The 20,313-nt window shown below is 36.0% G+C and overlaps 3 protein-coding genes and 1 pseudogene across 3 annotated transcripts; 2 read left to right on the top strand and 2 right to left on the bottom strand.

Annotated features, from left to right (window-relative positions):
• Positions 1-1,827: 1,827 nt before the first annotated feature.
• Positions 1,828-4,998, bottom strand: LOC139881925 (LRR receptor-like serine/threonine-protein kinase EFR; annotated as a pseudogene).
• Positions 4,999-6,359: 1,361 nt separating this feature from the next.
• LOC139881926 (uncharacterized) lies at positions 6,360-6,929 on the top strand. Its single transcript, XM_071866320.1, has one exon. The coding sequence runs from the start codon at positions 6,360-6,362 to the stop codon at positions 6,927-6,929; it is 570 nt and encodes a 189-aa protein (XP_071722421.1).
• A 2,058-nt stretch (positions 6,930-8,987) lies between these two features.
• LOC139881934 (uncharacterized) lies at positions 8,988-13,393 on the top strand. Its single transcript, XM_071866324.1, has 7 exons — positions 8,988-10,143; positions 10,326-11,694; positions 11,870-12,149; positions 12,327-12,434; positions 12,519-12,797; positions 12,969-13,112; positions 13,205-13,393. The coding sequence occupies exons 1-7, from the start codon at positions 8,988-8,990 to the stop codon at positions 13,391-13,393; spliced, it is 3,525 nt and encodes a 1,174-aa protein (XP_071722425.1).
• A 636-nt stretch (positions 13,394-14,029) lies between these two features.
• Positions 14,030-18,248, bottom strand: LOC139881927 (B3 domain-containing protein LOC_Os12g40080-like). The gene is made up of 8 exons (XM_071866321.1): positions 18,162-18,248; positions 17,819-18,092; positions 17,622-17,674; positions 15,395-15,800; positions 15,115-15,293; positions 14,824-14,995; positions 14,383-14,537; positions 14,030-14,290 (listed from the first exon to the last, which is right to left on the bottom strand). Exons 1-8 carry the CDS (start codon positions 18,246-18,248, stop codon positions 14,030-14,032), a joined length of 1,587 nt encoding a protein of 528 aa, XP_071722422.1.
• Between the last annotated feature and the right edge of the window lie 2,065 nt (positions 18,249-20,313).

Raw genomic sequence — 20,313 nt, forward strand, 5'->3', positions numbered from 1 at the left:
CCAAAAGTGCTCTCTCTTTAAGATACCCAAGTTTCAACTAAGGTCTGTCAAGTACACATGATACTAATTTTTTAATATCATTACACTTGTGATGAAATTTATAGTAGCTTTCAAACCTTACCAATGCTGGACAACCCGTCTAAAAATATTAAGTATTCAAATAAAATTTGACCATAAAAAAGAAAGTCAAATCAACTTGTGGAATTTTTTTACTGTGGAGGTTTATAAGCTTATTAATTAATACCATAGAGCTGTTTTCATTACTTGATTACCATATACTGAGTTGTTGTTTAAAAAGTTTAGTTACATGCTACTTTTTTAATACTTTCAGGTACCTCTTTTGTAGGAGATGATATTAGCTTGAGCTGCTGTACCGGGTAACCAAACGGAATTCTTTATATGTTAGCTTCTGTATAAATTATAATTTATGCAACAGGATAACACTTACAGATTCATTCAATTATGCAATAATAGAATCATGATTCCTGATTTTGTGGCAAACAAAGCAGAATTATACAGTCCTGATATTTCATTTATCTAGGTGTACTGCGCCATGTTGTCTCATCCTCCAAACTCAGGGAGGAAGCAGGGGCATATTGGAGTTCTACAGTTGATAGGCTCCTAATATCAGCTTTGTTTGGTGGGTATGATCTTTTGCTTAGTACCTCATGAATGGTCTGGTTACGAATCATCAGAGCTTAGTGTACCTACTTTCAAGTATGTTACTACAATCCTTTTGTAATTTGTCTGCTTCATTTGTGTAATTTTTTTTTTTTAATGTTTATAACTTAAAGTAGTGGTTGCTTTCTAAACTATTTTCGCAATCAATTTTGTTGTTGATTCAGTTAATCATCTATTGATTGCAAGTTTTGGTGGACTTGCTGGGTTGGAAGAAAGCATGAAGAAGACAATAGCTTGTAGGTATATATCTTTGTCTTCTATTTTTCTTATATGTTATTATGATGTCACAAGTCCTCACAAATTTTTAGAAGAAGTTAGGCTTCCTGGTATTATTAGTTTCTAATTTTTTGCATTGATTTACTTTCTATGGATAATCCTGTAGCATAGTTTAAGTGAATGATTGGGATGTTTATACAGGAGACATCAGTTGATTGTGCAATATCAATTTTTCATACATAAATTTGGTATATTTCATAACACCCATTTACCCCATTCAAAACAGCCTGAAATATGCTCCATGCAAATATGTAAAGCATACGTCCCAAAGAAAAGTGATAGACCATGAGTGCATCCATTTATATGTTGCAACATCACCATCATGCAGCTCATTCTTGAAAGGACATTTAGCTAATGCACTTTTCTTTCCTTAATTTCTGATCGTGTTTCTTTCACTTTTCATGCAGTATGTGGTCAATTTCTTTTCATCCGGGATTGTTGGTGGCTCCTCTGGTTGTCACATTTTATAATTTGAAAACTGTGCAAAGTTCATGTTTGTCTATTTACTTGAAATTTTATTAGTTATTAACTTACAATTTGTTTTTGGGGCCTGTCATTTGCTTTCCTTAGCGGCCAAATAAGGATGGTTAGCTCTGATTAGAGAAGATGCTTATTCATGGATCAATTAATTATGCTATGATTATTAATATGTATGTCATGTATACTTTAATAATTACAGATGACAAAAGCCCAATATATTACTAACTGTTTCATAAAGCCGAAGCCCGTGACTTGTCGCGGGACTTAACCTAGTACATATATATACTCACAGTATTTATTCCGTTTCACAAAACACGATGAGCTAAATGGAATGATAACTAAAATTACAGATATCAGATGAAACATAGAAAAGGCAAGGCAGGCTTCCAATTATATAGCTCGTCTTCTTTGAGATGGTTGACTTACAAGTATTTTATTTCTGATGCGACAGAGTTCTGCCACAACATCAATAATATTCATCCTTGCACTAGCCGATTCAGCAGAACAAGAGATTCCAACTCTCAACACGGAAATCAACGACTCCATAGCTTCAGTCTTTCTAGCGTAGGTGCTTATCTCTCGAATAATAGTGGGATCTACGATCTCAACAACTTGTTCGGGCAAAGCTGCATCAACAAATGCATGAAGATTTAGGCCTTCTTTGAACATCTCGTATGTCGGCCTTTTTCCTGTGAACATCTCCAACAATAGGATACCATAGCTATACACGTCGCCATATACTGATACTTCATTCCCTACTCCATACTCTACACAAAAGATTATAAATTTTTGAAGCTAGAGAGTGTCAAAAGAGATTATCGAGAAAAAAAGTTGACTAAATATGTAAGAAATTAACCACAGTTACAGGACAAAGAGAAAAGTTCTTAAACCTGGTGGAGCATAACCAATTGTTCCTCTGAATCCAAAAGAACATGATGGGTTTGCATTAGAATTTTGGACGTCATCTGATAATAGTTTTGCCAACCCGAAGTCACTAACATGCCCGATCATTTCTTCATCAAGAAGGACGTTGCTTGGCTTCAAATCACAATGAACAACAATTGTTTCGCAATGGTGATGCAGATATTCGATAGCACATGCAACATCAATGGAAATGCCTAGTCTTTGAAGTAGATTTAAACTCTTTGGTATGACATTTGCCTCATTCCTCTCAACATTATGTGGATGCAACCAATCTTCCAAGCTCCCATTAACCATAAACTCATAAACAAGGGCCTTGAAATCGTTTCCACGATAATCTACACCGGAGCATGCTGTGAGTACCTTGACTAGATTTCGATGCCTGATGTTTCTTAGAGCCTCACACTCTGCATTAAAGCTTTTGGATGCTCCCTTGCGCAAAAGATTAAATACCTTCACAGCAATTATCTTTTCTTGATCAAACACTCCTTTATACACCGATCCAAAGTTTCCGACTCCAACTAAATTTGCGGAGGAAAACCCTTCAGTCGCTTCTATGAGGTTTTTGTAAGACAGCTTTAGAAGAGACTTATCTGAATTTGTCGAAGCATGTTGTTTCCTCTTCTTTCTATGTAGACAAAGTAACAAGAAGGTAGTGATTAAAACTACTCCTAAAAGCCCTGAAATTGTGGAGATTATCAGTTTCTTTCTTTTAGTCAATCTCGATCCTCTTTTCTTGATCAGAATACATCTTGGCAGTCGAAATTCAGGTATACCTCCACATAGCTGACTATTTCCCACAACTGAAGCTGAAGTTTCATTTGTAAAGATTCCTTTAATAGGAACCTCACCCATGAAATTATTATTTCACAAATTCAGATATTGCAGGTCAAAGCTTGTAAGAAATTCAGGGATCTCACCTGAGAGATTGTTGTTGGAAAAATCTACATACTGAAGTCCTCTCAATGAACTTAGAGAGGAAGGAATTTGACCGCCAAAAGAGTTATGATCGATGTATAAGAGTTCTAGGCTTTTGTAGGCTCCAAGACTACTTGGAATCTTGCCTGATAAAATGTTTCTTGAGACATCAATTTCACCTAGAATGAGGTTCCCTGCTGCAATGGGAATGGTTCCGGTCAGTCTATTGTTAGAGATGTTGAAATAATACAATGAAGAGTTATCAATGAGACCAAAAGGTATCGTGCCGCTGATAATATTTTGCGCAATATAAAATTCGAACAACTTTGTGCAATTAGTCAGACTTTGTGGGATGCTTCCTTGAAGACGGTTATCGACCAAGTAAAGCTTGGTCAATTGACTCAAATTACCAAGTGAATGTGGAATGCCCCCCTCGACATTGGTATATGAAATAGATAGATAACGAAGCCTATTTAGCCTTCCGATGGAAGAAGGTACTTGACCAGAGAATGGATTGTTTATTATTGACAATACTTCCAAACTAGTCAAATTTCCGATCCATGCGGGTATGTTTCCCGATATTGGATTTTCACCGAGTCCCCACCATTTTAGACTAGTTGCAAAGTTGTGCATGCACTTGGGTAGTGGGCCACCGAAGTTGTTTGTATCCATTTGCAAAAACTCTAAGTTGGTGGCATTGGCTAACGAGCAGAGGAACTTCAAGTCGTCGTCTGCTCCTCTGCTTCCCAGAAGATTATTATATAGTAAAACATACTGTAACTTGTGTAGATTTTTAAAAGACGGCACTTCTCCACTAAACTTGTTACTATAAACTTGAAAATCTTCAAGGTTTGAGGCATTAGATATTGAAAAAGGTATGTTCCCTGTAAAGTTATTTTCTTGAAGCCCAAGAAACTCGAGATTTGGGAGAGTTATGCCTATATTCGAGGGGATATTTCCTTGGAATTGGTTATAAGCAACAGAAAAGGAGTCGAGACCAGTAAGGTTGAAGATTGATGGGTGGATAATACCTGTTAACCTATTAAATTCAAGATTAAGAAAGGTAAGATTTTTAAGACGGCCGAGGCTACTGGGGATCTCACCGGACAAATGGTTGAATCCAATAGCAAGTACATAAAGAGAAGAGAGGTTCCCCAAGGAATGTGGGATCATCCCCGTTAGGTTGTTATGGTAAAGGGATAGGATCTCCAAGTTTGGGAAGTGGCCGAGAGATGAAGGAATCGCTCCTTCCATATTGTTATATGCAATATCAAGATTTACCAAGGCCGTACAAGCTGATAAATTGGAAGGAATTTCGCCTCCAATTGAGTTGTTGAACAACTCTATTACTTGCAACCTACGCAAATAACCTATCTGTGGAGGTATTTCAGAATTGAAGCTGTTATTTTGTAGACTTAGTCTCCTTAGAAAACTCAAGTTTCCTATATGTGGGGAGATCGAACCAGCAAGCTTCAATGATTGGAGGTCTAGCACTGTGACTCTCTGGTGCCGGCGACCGCATGTAACTCCATACCATTGGCAGAAGTGAGTGGATTCATTCCACGAAAACATGACATCAAGGGGATCATGAGTGATCATCTTCTTGAATTCAAATAAGGCTACTATGTCTGTCTCATTCCCATTAATCGCAGAACTGCTAACGGAACGAAAACAGCACATCAGGACGAAAAAAGCGCACAAATGCCACGGAAAAGGTCTCATTAGGATGGAAAGTAGAGAAATTTTGGTGAATCAAGATTGTGTGAGTAGTAGTACAAGGAACATTTAATTCTATCGAATTTATAGAATGGTAAAGTTTGGGAGAGTGTAGGAAACGGTAGAAAAATTGTGTCTTGACTTTTCTATATGGGAAAAAGCTAAGTAATTTCTTTCCGATGAGTGGAAACCACATTTTCTAGTCAAGGAAATAATTGAATTGGATGCTAATTAATACAACAAACAGAAACAGTGAGTCTACTCTTCTCGCTTGTTGACTAGACTGCTACTGCTACACTATGCAATTAACCAAGCATGTTCAAGTTCTTTTAATCTGAACCCATCTTCCAATGTAAAACAACATTGAAAACTGAAAGCGCGTCGACGATTATAGTTTGAATTCTTATGGCTGTAATGTAAGCACAAGGGAGTCGAGACATTTAATTTCAACACAGTAAAACAAACAAGATAAGAATCAAGAGTGGAATATCTTTCTACCAAGCTGCAACAGGATAGGAGACACACATACCTCTTGCTAAAATCCTTGATTCCATTACAATGAAGTTAGAGTTTACATCATGCTGCAGCTTTGGTGAAAGAATAATCGAGATGTATCTTTTTTTTTTTTTAGATGCATCCAATTCAATTACTTTCCTTCGGTAGAAAATATGAGGGTATTTATGGTAGTTTTGGCTTTAGAATAAAAGACCACAACTAAGTAAGCCTAAGTGTGCCAATTTTGTTCTAAAAAAATTTGTTCGTGTGCGTTCACTTTTAAATACAATTATAAGCGAACGAGCAAATTTTCGTTTTTATTTTCATTAACAAATATGAACATGAACGAATGATAGTTTATTTTGACTCAATTTTTTTAAATTCATTTGATCTCAAATTTATTATGATTTTTTAAAATTAATTTTTTATTTATTTGGTCAGATATGAGTAGTTTATTCTTAAATAAACTTTATTTATGGTAGTTAAGTTAAGAAAATTATAACATAACTCAATTGATTCAAAATATTATTTAATACGAGCATAAACGAACATGAACAAAAAATAAAACTAAAAGATGAACATGAATAATATTTGGTGCAGTTTATTTTTGTTCGGTTCATATTTAGTCATGTTTATATTTGGTCGTATTTGTTCATTTGACATCCTTAGATAAGTCAGAATAAAGTGAGGGTATTTATGGTAGTTTGATATAATTTCCGCGTGTGGATAAAAAAGTGGCGTGTCGATAGACATGGGCTTAATGCAGAAACTACAAAATAAATAAAGTTTAAATGTAAACTAAATTAAAAATATTCTTCACTTATCCATACATTCACGAAAAAAACCATAGCCATAACTGTGAACTCCTGAAAATGGCAATCTTACAACCACCGTCTCTGCATCTATCAAACCCCTTCTCAACATCACCACGCGCCACCCTATACCTCCACAAAGTTCAATTTCCGCTTCCACGAGCCTCCTCCTCAGACAACCCGGAACCGGAACCACCATCAGAGGAATCCTCCTCAGACGACCAATTCGAGAACCGATTATCCCAAATCCGCGTCCGTTACCGTTCGGGAAGCGGAAAGAAGGCGGAGCAGAGGAAGGAGAAGAAGGGAAAGAAGTCGGAGAAATCAAAATCGGGAGGATCTGGAATGTACCTGCCGCCGGTGGCATTGAAGGAGGCGATGTCGTCGTTGGACGACGGGTTAAAAGTGGAATTCGGGTTTAGCCCGTATAGCGAGAGATTGAATGGAAGGATAGCGATATTAGGGTTGAGTGCATTGTTGTTGGTGGAGCTTGCTACTGGTAAGAGTGTGATTAATTATCATTCGCCTTCGATTATATTCACTCAGATTTACTTCGTGGCGGCTGTCACGGCGTTGTTTGTTAAGTTTGAGAAAGAGAAGGTCAGTGTTTGGCCTGATCAGTCTAAATAGAGAATGAATGATCAATCAATCAATCAATCCTATTTGATTACAATGTAACAATATTGTTTCGTTTATTTGTACTAATATGATTACAATGTAATCTTTTCCTTCAAGATTTAAGGCTAAGTTATACAGTATTTTCATTGATTGATTAATTTTCATAGCTTCATTTTTGGTCGTTTTTGGTCGCCGACGACCAGAGACGGAATTCTGGCTAGGTGAATGGGATTGCCAACGGAAATGTAGCAAAAGCAAGTCCTAATTTCTGAAAAAGTCGTATAAAAAAAAATTCTGAAAAAGTAATTGGGCTTTTTGGCCCAATTTAAGATGGATTGAGGACAAATCAAGGCCCAAAACGAGTAAATGTATGTTTAGATTCAGACCCAAAACCAAAGCACCCACGAGAGAGATGTATCTTTCAAGCACCTGAACTGAACTATTGTAGTATTTTTGTAGCCAAACCTTTGTCCCGCCCGCATTTATTATCTTAGCGATCATGCTTACAATAGTTTTTAATTAATAATAAAATAAAATATAGTTTTGTTCATTTCATATACTCCCTAGTATCTTCAAAAATATATATATACTCCCTAGTAATTGATAATTTCTTAAAAAGAAAAAATCGGGTAGTGATATGTCTAAATGAAAAATACATTTGATCTCAAAAATAAATAAATAAATAAAAGCCACTCATACTATATACTTAATAATTAGTGTTTGAATACCTTAAATATAACAATCGGTGCTTGAATACTTGCACTAACATCCTAATTCAGAAAAATAAAATAAAATTGTATGATATGCAACGTGTCCCCTAATAATAATAATAAAAAAATGTGTAAAATCTAAAGACTGTGATAATAAAAACTTCTTTCATTTTTCTTTAAAAAAAAAACTATATATTTTTAAGAAGAATTTTTTTGTGAGAATTTTCCACCACGCCAACATTTAGAAATGGTAATGAAGAAATGTTAATAAAAATGTGATATTTGTCAAATTTGATAATTTTAGCCTCTTTTTCAGAATATTTAGCTAAACTGTATTGATAATTTTTTTTAAAAGAATTTTTTACAGACATGTATTCTTTATATTTTGGTCACAACACAAGACTTTTTTTTTTTTTTAAAAAAAAGGCCAAGACTAATTTTATTTATTTTTTGATTTAATATTGATTTAACTCATAGATATATAAAATATATTAAAAGTAAAAGGCATTATAGTTTAGCTCTTGGCTGTGCGTTGGTTACCTGGCTTTCTCATAGATTAACGACAACAACGAACAGTACTCAGTGCAGACCAAAATATTTTCAAGTTTAAAAAGGAAAAAAAAAAAAGATTTTTAATTTCAAAAACCAAATCCCTAATTCGTATTATGATTATTATCACTTTTAATTTCTGAGGTATTATTATTTGTATTTTTTGAAAATGGCCATTATTAACATTGTTTCGTCGAAGAACAAGCCGTTCGATTTTCTCTCTCCTTCGATCTGTAAGTATCAATTGAAATTATTTAAATTGCGCTCTTGATTTCTTCTCCTGGGTTTTTTCTTTTCAATTGAATCTTGAGTTCGCCTTCTTCTTCTTCTTTGAGAGCTATTGATTTATCAATTATTTTCTTTTCGCAATCTTCGTTTCATGGCTTTCCTTTTGGATCCCTTTGAGTTGCATGAAAATTTGAATTTTGCTAGCATTTTTCCCATCTTGGAAGACAAGGAGCTGGGAAATGTTAAAACTTTATGATTTTATTTGATCGAGCAACTTAAATGTTACTGCTTTATTGCTTCTCTGTTAGCTGTTTGGGGAAAATGAGTTTGCTATGTTATGTACTTGATTTGTCCAAGTCATTCCTATTTTGTACTCTGTTTGGCAGCTGAGAAACTATTATGCTATTTCAAATTGCTCAAATAGTGCTATATTTTGCTTGAAACCCTGCTTTGCGACTTGTTTTAATATTCATTATCCTTTTTGAGTAGTTATTGTTTGATGTGTGCTTCTTAATGATTGAGTTTTCAGGTTTGGCTGGATCTTCCTTTTAGTATCACCGTAGTTAATTTGGTGCGTTTCATAATGACTGACACAAACTCAGTTGACGTGATTCTGGAATTTCTGCGGAAGAATCGTTTTTCTCGGGCTGAGGAAGCTTTGCGGAGCGAGATGAGTAACCGTCCTGACTTGAATGGATTCCTTCACAAACTTAGTCTGGGAGAAAAGCAACCTGTTAAGGATTTCGAAGGAGTTGATAAATCCCAATCAAGAAGTGAAAGTCAAGTTACCAGTTCACGGAATAGTGGTGAAATCGCCAAAGAGCTTATCGTGAAAGAAATAGAGTGCGGAACCACTGGAAATGGGCCAGAGGCCAAATGGAGAAGCTCTGCTTCCGTTGGAGATCGGAGCAAACCTAATGAAGTTATTGGGAAAGGTGACAAGAACGTCATTTTATCTAAAGCCTCAGAGGAGCTTGATTTGTATTCTTGGAATGTCAATCCTAGCAATGGCCCTTCGGATTCCTATCAAGATAATTGGGGCAGTGTTTCTGAGCATTCTAGGTTTCACATCAGCGAGGTCCCTGATAGTTGTAAAGCCAATGTGAAGTGTGGAGAAGATGTCTCAATCTGTGGTGAGAAGAAAACATCATGGCGTGGAAGTACCAGCAAGTCTAACGCAGAATCAATATGTGAAGTAGTAAGAATAACTGAACCAAAAGAGCTTGATTTGAAACCTAAGTCTAATAGCTTGTTTGCGAAAGAGAACATTAATGACGATCCGTGGTCTAGAAAAAGTGAGGAGCGCACTAACTCGTCTTCAGAAGTGTGGAAAGATTGTTCTGTTAAGACTGTTTCCTCATTCTCTAAGGGGGATGGTACAGCTGCGTCTGACAAGAAAGAAGGAAATAAGAAAGAATTTTTGTCTGATGATGTTAGAGGTGCAATCAAAGAACAGGTGGATGAAGTTGGAAGAGCTTTGTACTTTGGAAAGACTCATGGGAATTTTGAACTAAAGAACACAACTAGCTTGGGGTTCCCCCCTACACCTGATAGTACAAAAGAAGAGTTTCCGAGGTTGCCACCAGTGAAACTCAAGTCAGAAGAGAAGTCACCGAACATTAATTGGGAAGAAAAGTTTGAACGTGATGGAACGGGCCCAAAGCTTACCAGTGCTGATAATAACTTTCTTATTGGATCATATCTTGATGTTCCCATTGGACAAGAACTTAACTCTTCAGGTTAGCTTTTCATTTGTATTTGACATCTCCGCTAGACTAAGAGAGCGCATTCGCTCCTGATCATTTGCCTTGGGCCTAGAGTCTTCACTATTCCTGTCTAAATTGTTTATTTTATGATCGTAGTGAATTTTCTTTCACAGTTTATGAAGTATTAATGAAAATGATTGAATTTGATGTTTTAGGTGGCAAGAGAGTTGTTGGTGGCAGTTGGTTATCTGTAAGTCAGGGGATTGCAGAAGATGCATCTGATCTGGTTTCCGGTTTTGCTACCGTTGGTGATGGATTGAGTGAATCAGTTGACTTTCCAAATGAATATTGGGACTCTGATGAATATGATGATGACGAGGATGTTGGATACATGAGACAACCCATCGAGGATGAGGCCTGGTTTCTGGCTCATGAAATTGATTACCCAAGTGACAATGAGAAAGGTACAGGGCATGGGAGTGTTCCTGATCCACAGGAAAGAGGTCCAACAAAAGATGAAGATGATGATCAATCTTTTGCTGAAGAGGATTCATACATCTCAGGTGAGCAGTATTTTCAAACAAAAAATGTTCAACCGGTAGCAGCTTCGGATGACCCCATTGGGCTGTCAGTAACTGAAATGTATGGGAGGACTGAGAATGATCTAATGATATCACAATATGATGGGCAATTGATGGATGATGAAGAACTAAGTCTGATGCGTTCCGAACCTGTCTGGCAGGGCTTTGTGACTCAAACAAATGAATTAATCATGTTAGAGGATGGAAAAGTTGTTCACGATTCTGGGAGGCCACGGTTAGAAGATATCTGTATGGATGATGATCAGCATGGTTCTGTTAGATCTATTGGTGTGGGGATTAACAGTGATGCTGCTGACTTTGGTAGTGAAGTGAGGGAAAGTTTGGTTGGAGGCAGTAGTGAAGGGGACATGGAGTATTTTCGGGATCATGATGTAGGGATTGGTAGGCCTAGACTCACTCATCAGGACTCATACAAGAAACACAGTGATAGGTCAAACAGTGGCCCAAAGAAAATTAGCAAGCAGGATTCCATCAAATATGCGGTTGGTAAAAATAAAAGCACAGGAGCACAGGTAAAGAGTCAAGCAGATGGGGGGTTTTCATTTCCCCCACCAGCCAGAGATGGTAAATTAGTGCATGCTGGGTCTAGTAAACCTTTGTGGTCTAATAAAAGCAATGCTAATATCAGTGATGAAACTGATGATGGCTTGAACGAGTCAATAGAGACAGATGGCATGCTTGCTACATGGAGGCGCAAGAGCAGTAATTCATCAACTTCCAAAAGTTCTAGGGATGAAAATAATGAAAATTCCATAAGATCTGCAAATTCTAGTCCATCTTCACTCTCTAATTATGGTTATGCTGAAAGACGGCATGCCAGGGAAGAGGAGCAAATCAAAACTGGTGGTGAGAGAGAAGATGATCCGGCGGCCTTACTTGAGGATGAAGAGGCTGCTGCTGTCCAGGAGCAAGTAAGGCAAATCAAGGCCCAAGAAGAAGAATTTGAAACTTTTGATCTGAGGATTGTGCACAGGAAAAACAGGCATGTCTTCCTTCTATTAGTTTAAATTATATGCTTCTCCGTTGTTAACTTGTCGTTTATCAACTTTGCTCTATGGTAGGTATAGCTGTCTAGGTGAATCTTTGTTCTTTTAAACTTTATTGTGCTTAGTTTACTTCTAAGTTCCAATGATCTATCTGACCTGCTTTATGTGCAGAACTGGGTTTGAGGAGGACAAGAATTTCCATGTTGTCCTAAATTCTGTTATAGCTGGGCGTTATCATGTAACGGAGTATCTTGGGTCAGCAGCATTCAGCAAAGCTATCCAAGCCCATGACTTGCACACAGGCATGGATGTCTGTGTCAAGATTATTAAGAACAATAAAGATTTTTTTGATCAGAGCCTTGATGAGATTAACCTTCTCAAGTTTGTTAACAAACACGATCCTGCTGATAAGTACCACCTTCTCCGTCTATATGACTACTTCTACTACCGAGTAAGTAGATCTAACCTTTCAATTTGACTAAAACTGTGAGCCCATCTTGAGCTTGAGGTCTTTTACATTTCTAGTCAATTGCTCTATCCTCACATCGTATCAGCACAGTTGTCTCGCTCAAGTTAAGTAAATGAACGCTTATTTGAGTTGTTGTTTTGGACCTTATGGTATTGGTAGGAGCATTTATTAATAGTATGTGAGCTTCTGAAGGCAAATTTGTACGAGTTCCACAAGTTTAATCGAGAATCAGGGGGCGAAGTTTACTTCACAATGCCAAGATTGCAGGTTTGTTTGTGCAATTCTTCTTTTCTTCAAAGCTTGTATCTTGGTAATGCTGATCTATAATTTGGCCTTGTTTTGAAAATGCAGTCAATCACTATTCAGTGCTTGGAGTCGCTTGAATTTTTACATGGTCTTGGACTTATACACTGCGACTTGAAGCCTGAAAATATTTTGGTCAAAAGTTATAGTAGATGCGAGATTAAGGTCATCGATCTTGGAAGTAGCTGTTTTGAAACAGATCATCTATGCTCCTATGTGCAATCAAGGTCCTACCGAGCACCAGAGGTTATAATGGGCCTTCCATATGATAAGAAGATAGATATCTGGTCACTTGGCTGTATATTGGCAGAACTCTGCACTGGCAATGTAAGCTCTTTATCAAACCCATACATCCTTTTTTTTTTCCTAAAAAGTGAAACTTTTCTTGGCCAATTCGCAAAAGAATATGCTTTTTTAATTGTCTTCCCTTTTTCCGGCAGTTGTTTGATTTGTGCTAATCTTTTGGACAAGTTTTTAATCGAAATTAACCTTGACCAGGTTCTTTTCCAAAATGATTCACCTGCAACATTACTTGCAAGGGTGATTGGTATCATAGGCCCGATTGATCAGAGCATGCTCGCGAAAGGTCGAGATACATACAAATATTTCACCAAAAACCACATGCTTTATGAAAGGAATCAGGTACCAAGCTTTGCTTTTTGTTTTTTCCTTCTATGTTAATGATCTAATGGTGGTAACTTGTTGTATTAAAATGATTTGACATTCTTTTTCAGGAAACTAACAGACTGGAATATTTGATACCCAAAAAGACATCTTTGAGGTATCGGTTGCCAATGGGTGATCAAGGCTTTATCGACTTTGTTGAACAGTTGCTTGAGGTTAACCCAAAGAAACGTCCTTCCGCCTCTGAGGCTCTGAAGCACCCATGGCTTTCATATCCATATGAACCCATTTCAGCTTGAAGAAGATTCTTAATTCTGGAGATGACGTGTAATCGGAAGAAGTCCATTCTTAACTAGCTAGTAGTGATAACTGCGATTCAGTGGCGGAGCTACATGTACAATTAAGGGGTCAATTGACCCCATAAAGATTTGGGAAAAAAGATTGTGTAGTACTTTAACCTTTCCTTTTAATATAAATTCCGTTAAATTTCTATTTTTTGTTTTTTTTTTGTCCAGAGTTTTGTGTTTCTTTCTTTCTATCATAACCTGAAAAGGGTATTGGATTATATAACTACAACATCCATGGATAAAGAGATAATAACAGAAGAGCCATTCAGAAAATTACTTCGTCTATGCTTTTATATGGATTTGGCTTTGTCCAGTATGTAACGTGAAGAAAATAGTCATGTCTTAAAAGTATGAACAAAGACATGAGTAGGATTCTCAACTAACTATAGTAATGTAACAACTGAAAAGGCAATACATTCAAAAGATGTTCTCTGCATGAACCAGATAATTGCATTGTCAACGAAAGCAGAAAACTACATCAGAATTCTAGAATACAACTCCAATTACAAATAGCTCGAAATTAAGATAATTAGTTTAGAAATGTAACTACAATGTCCATAAAAAGGAAGAACTTAGGCTGATGTCCAATTACTTGAATATTGTCGTTTGAAGTTCCATAGCATGCCCCTTAGTAAAGCTCTTGCTTATTTCAAAGATGCAGGCATTCCCAGCCTGCAAACTGTTTTTCTTCACAAATTCAATCCAACCTTTGGAAAATTCGTACACCAGTTTATCTGAAGAATAGTAAAATTGGACACGCACACGGCTTGATATTTCACCAACCCGAAGGTCCACCATTGTCTGTCTGTCTCCAAAATATTTATCGGTGAAATATTCTGGTAGTACAACCTGCATACATATATATAAAACAAGCAAGCTTCTAAATTCTACTGATTTTTTTTTTAAATAAATGATTGCATTAAAGCATTAATAATACTAACAGTAGAGTTTAATGAAATGTTCCAAATTTTAACCTTGTCTTTGCCATTCAAGTGGCCTGCTGTCAACCAGACTTCACAGAATGGGAACTTTGATTTAAAATCACGTACAGCTGCAATAGCTCCCCGCGTTCTCACTGGTTCGATCTCATTCTCAGCTGCAAAGAAACAAACATATGTATGAATAATATACTCTAAAAGGACGTTATAAATCTGTTACTATTATTTTATTTTTATCTTTACTTTTGACAATATCTGATTGTATAGAAAAGAAAAATAAAGAACATTATAAAATGCAGACAGGGAAATCTATCATAAAATGAAAATCAGAATATGCTCACCAATATTAGTCCGGGAGCAACTAACATCTCCGTTTTCTCGAAGATCGATACATGCAATGTGCGTTTTGCCACCAACTCAAATACACAGACATCATTTACTTGCAAGCCACTCCCTTCAACAAATGCACCCCACCCAAGACCAAGTTGACATTTTTGTTATCCATATTTAACATCATTTTCCAAGGCTTGATGCACTTGTCATCACCAAGTTGAAGATAGAGATACCCGCCGTCCTTTCGTAGGAAGTATTCCAAAGCAAATGGCAGAGGTACATTCTGCAAATGGAATATCAGAAAATGCAAAAAGTGAGGTAAAATTTTTCCAGTTCTTATAACATTGTTGTTATTTTAATACGACGCATAACTATTAACTAGGAATTTAGCAGAAAGCATACCACATCTTCGGTTCCGTCAATATATGCTGGCTGCATAACGATCACAAAAAATGGATACTCAGGTTTGAATGCTTTTACTTTTTGTAAAGAATCATGCTGACCACCCTTGCATAATTCACAAATCCTTTGATAAACTTCAGGTTGTAGATTCTCCAGTTTATCGAACATGCCATTATCATCTTTTTTGTCGGAAAGTAGAAAAAAACATCATGTTAGAAAATAACAGAAAAGTAACTATTATTGAGCGAGCTAACATGACTAAATAATTAACACTACATACCTGGAAATTCCTTCCACTCCCTACATTCACTGCTTCCTCTTTTTCTCTTACGCGGAGTTTCCCCTTCCTTTCGGAGCGTTTCATCGTTTCTTAAGAAAACAGGAATATCTCTTTCATTTCTAATTTTCTGAGAGGGATGAGAGCCTAGAGGATATTCGATTTCAGTAGCTGTTTGATCACATATAACCACACTGAACTTGGAGTTCCCTTCATACTCAAAAGTCATAAAGTCCCCAAACTCCAAACGGTTATCATCCGCAAATTGTTCCCATCCGTCCTTCAACCAGACAAGTCCACGATCATCCTCGAACAACTCAACTCGCCACACTTGACCGGACGGAACTTGAAGTTGAACTGGGCTTGAGAGGGATTCCCCAAGAATTCTTACAAACTCTTTTGCAATTGCCTAATAATCAAAGCAAAGCCAAAAATCAGTTAATTTGCACAAGTATCGTACTTTGTGAAGCAAAACATCCAAATAAAGTCAGAACATTGCTTTATATGCTATTGTAAATATGCATATTCATGTTTCCCAACATAACCGGGGAGACATAGACTAAAACAGTGTTCTTTTCTTTATCACCCTTATGTAAGAAACAACATATACCAAACAAAACAAAGTGTTTGAAGTGCTAGAAAATAATACTCCTATTAAAGTAGAAAATTTGCATTCTGAAAATGGAAAATTAATTAAAAAAAAAAAAAAAGTATGAACTTTGAAAGGTTACAATTTTTCCATATGCAATGGCCTCGTGCAGAATGAGTGTGAAGAAGCTTGGTTTTGCTCGGGTGCGTGAAGTGGAAGCCATGAGAAGGTTTCAGAGGTGGTTCGAGTATCAGATCGACGTCAGGAGGACAGTAACGGAGTTAGTCGGAGGAAACTAACGCCGAAAGTGAAAAAATGAAGCTTTTTATAATGTATGTATTTTCTTGAAAACAGACGGAGAGTTAAGAATGAAGTTTACTTAGAGAGTTAAAGTAGAGGAAGAGTTTTTGTCTTGAGCAGAGGAGGAAGAAGAAGAAATGGGGTCATTATTAAGTCTGACATTTTACAGTTGACAACGCGAAAAACACTTGCCCCTTCCACAGGAGTATGTTTTTTGGCCCATAAGATTAAGCCACTTGTCATTAAATTAAGAAAAAGTTTTGTAATTTCAGTTTAGTACATTGAAATATAAATAAGGACTTTATGACGATTTAAAAATTATCAAGGGTTCCAATTGACACTTAAAAATTGAAATAGTATAGATGAAAAACTCTTTTCCGCTTGCACGACCTTCTCTGTCCCTTCTTTCAAAGGTTCTCTGATCATCTATCTAATTAGTTGCTCACAATCTTTTTTACTATTCATAATAGAAATAAAAATAACAAGTTAATTAATTTTAATCTTTTATTTTGGAAAATTTAAGAAATCATTGTAACTTGTAAACCATGATCGCTACCTTTTAAATTTGTCTAATAAGATGAAATTGCTTATGATCTGATTCATTAATAAATATTTTTTATGATTTTTATTATGAAGAATAAGAAAGATAATGAATTGGTAAAGATCAGATCCGTTAGATTTCGTCATCGTTACTATTTTATGTTAAACGAAACTCCTTATATCTTCTAAAGTTTCAAAACAGATCATTGTATTTTCTTAAACTGTTAAAATGAAAGACACTTTGAATTATTTTAAAATTTGATGACACGTGAATTGGGGGAAAAAAAAAAGATTATATGTAGTGCTTCTACAATTCCTATTTAATACAAACACCGTTAAATAATTTTTTTTGTCCAGAGTTTGGTGTTTCTTTACTCCTTTCAAAAATCAATTACTCTTTCTGAGTTGAAAATGATAACCTGAAAAGGGTCATCAATGGATAAAGCCATTCAGAAAATTACTTCTTCTTATGCTTTATATGGATTTGGCTTTGTCTATTATGTACTGTTGCTCATATAGTCATCTCTTAAAAGTATGAAGTAGAAGAAGAAAAGTAGTTAATTTTAAAGGCATAATTTAACATATCATTGTCAAGGAAAGTAGAAAACTACATGAGAATTCTAGAAAATAATATAACTCCAATTACAAATAAAAGAATAGAAACAATGGAATTATTAATAATACTAACAGCAGAGTGTAATGAAATGTTCCAATTTTTTTACCATGTCATTGCCATTCACGTGGCATGCTGTTAGCCAGCCAGACTTTACAGAATGGGAACTTTGATTTAAAACCACGTACAGCTTCAAGAGCTCCCGGCGTTCTCAGCGGAACTGGTTTGATCTCATTCTCAGCTGCAAAGAAACAAACATATGTATGAATAATATACTCTAAAAAGGATGCCACAAATCTGTTACTATTATTTTATTTTTATTGTTCTTTATAAAATGCAGATAGAGAAATTTATCATAATAAAAGGAACATCAGAGTATACTCACTGATATTAGTTCGGGAACAAATAACATCTCCATTTTCTTGGAAGATCGATACATGCAATGTGCTTCTTGCGACCGACTCAAATACACAGACATCATTTACTAGCAAATGGATACTCAGGTTTGAATGATTTTGCTTTTTGTATAGACTCATGCTGACCACCCTCGCATAATTCACAAATCCTTTGATAAACTTCAGGTTGTAGATTCTCCAGTTAATCGAACAAGACATTATCACCTTTTCTTGTTGGAAAGTAAGAAAATCATCATGTTGAGACTGTAAAAATAACAGAAAAGTAATTATTATTGAGTGAGCTAACGTGATGAAATAATTAACACTACATACCTCGAAATTCCTTCCTCTCCCTACATTCACTGCTTCCTCTTTTTCTTTCACGCTGAGCTTCCCGTTTCTTTGGGAGTGTTTCATCATTTCTTAAGAAAACAGGAATATCTCTTTCATTTGTAATTTTTGAGAGGGAGGAGGTCCAAGAGGATAATCGATTTTTCAGTAGCTCTTTTATTATATATATTCACACTGAACTTGGAGTCCCCTTCATAATCAAAAGGAAGGAATGATCTCATCAGTCATCACCAAGGTAAATAAAGATGACAAAATTGTTGGCTTTCTTCAATCCGCCGTTTGCAACTTGGCATTATTGAAACTGATGCTTCTATAATGTGCAAGTTTGTATTCGATCTGGCTGTTTAAACTTCATGAATGTCTCGCAGTAGCAGCCTGACTTGAAATAAAGTAACAAGCTTTCCTCCTACCATATACTCTCCTCACTTTCCCCTAAAACTCAAACTCTTCCGTTTCTGGTTTAATGTAAAAAGCGTCTCTCCATAGCAGGATTGTAGAACTTTCTCATGTGCTCTGAAAGTCTTTCAATTCCTCGAAAATTACCAATCACAGAAAGTAATATGTTATACGTATTTGTATCAGGCTTAACTCTTTTCTTCACTCGCTTAAACAAGGTTTGGGCATCCTCAATCAGACTACATTTGCACAAAGAATCTAACAGCAAGTTAAAGGCATTGATCTCTGGCTGCGTCTTCACCCTTATTCTCTTTTTATTGGCAAATTTGTGAAGATGGGTCAGATGCTTTTCAGTGTATTGCTTCAAAATTGTTAAGAGGACATCAACAGGAACAGCTTTCTTTTTATTCCTCTTCATGTGATCCAGCATATCACAGACTATTTGAAACTGTTTGACTTTGTACTTTGTACTTGACAATATATCAATCATCTTGTTAAAGGCTTCTGTCTCGTGAGCATAGTATTCTTGGTGCCCTGCACATGTGAAGAATCTGAATGCCAAGAGCTTTCTCCATATCATCGGTAGTCAAGTTTAATGAAGTTTTTGGAGAACCTCAAGAACTAAATCAGTAGTCAAGTTTACACCAAGTTTGTCAAGAGCTTTCTCCATATCATCATGAGCAGCGGAATTATCAATAATGGCTCCGTATAACTTGGCAACAGGATCATCCAAACTTCGGCTCTTTATATCAATTTCCTTTGTATCACATGTATCATCCAAGGTGGAACTTTGTGAACAATACGAGTTTGTGATAAAAAGGGAAGTAAAAGGAAGGGGAATAAATAAATCAGAGCAAGGAGTCTTCAAAAATGGTAATTGGTGATAAAGCTGACATTGTGAACCTAAAACCTTCCGGGCACGACAAATAGTTCTCCAATATGGATAACCAGTTTTGTAGAATGACAGGGAAGAACTTATAGCACATAAATAATTGAAAGACCTTTTCATTGTCAGGGAAAAAAAGGGAAAAGGATAAAATTATTTAAAATACATATCAATACATGAAAACCAGGGTTCTTGTCATTTAAAAGAAAACGAAAGTACTTTACATTGTCAAAAAACCAGAGTGATTGAATAATTAAAGTAAATAATGATAAACGAGTGAAAGTGAGAGCGAGAGGATTAAGGTTACGAGAAGCAAGGATGAAAAAGGATGGTGTAATTGTTTCTACTCTTGCCACTCTCTATGAAAACGAAAAACAGAAGAAAAGGACAAGAAGTGGGCTTTCTAGAGTTGACGCATTGGTAAGAGAGGCTGAATCAAGTTTAACAAAAGTTCCTTTGATGCTGCCGTTCATGTTTAGCTAAACAAAGTTGTTGGTTCCTTTATTCGAAGACTTAGAGACTGTAGGCCGGCAAGACTGCGATTCGATTCAATTTTTCAGCAAGCAAAGCATAGAGTGCCTGAGAATCAAAGTTAAGAGACTTCCATAAGTAACTAATGCAGAAACAATGTAACCATTATGATCCTTAAACATAACTAAATTCAGCGAGATGGACTAACTCGGAAACAATGAATTGGAGAATAAGCTTATCAATAGAAATTACTAACAGAATTTTCATTTTCTGCATAAAGTTCCCTTTTTTATTACTACTTTTCTATCATGCTCAAAACAAAGTACGCTTAATTCCTGTCTCATGGACAATCATTCAAACACTTCGTGAGCAATATGACTA

The sequence above is a fragment of the Rutidosis leptorrhynchoides genome, unplaced genomic scaffold (assembly GCF_046630445.1).
Source record: "Rutidosis leptorrhynchoides isolate AG116_Rl617_1_P2 unplaced genomic scaffold, CSIRO_AGI_Rlap_v1 contig210, whole genome shotgun sequence".
Lineage (NCBI taxonomy): Eukaryota > Viridiplantae > Streptophyta > Magnoliopsida > Asterales > Asteraceae > Rutidosis > Rutidosis leptorrhynchoides.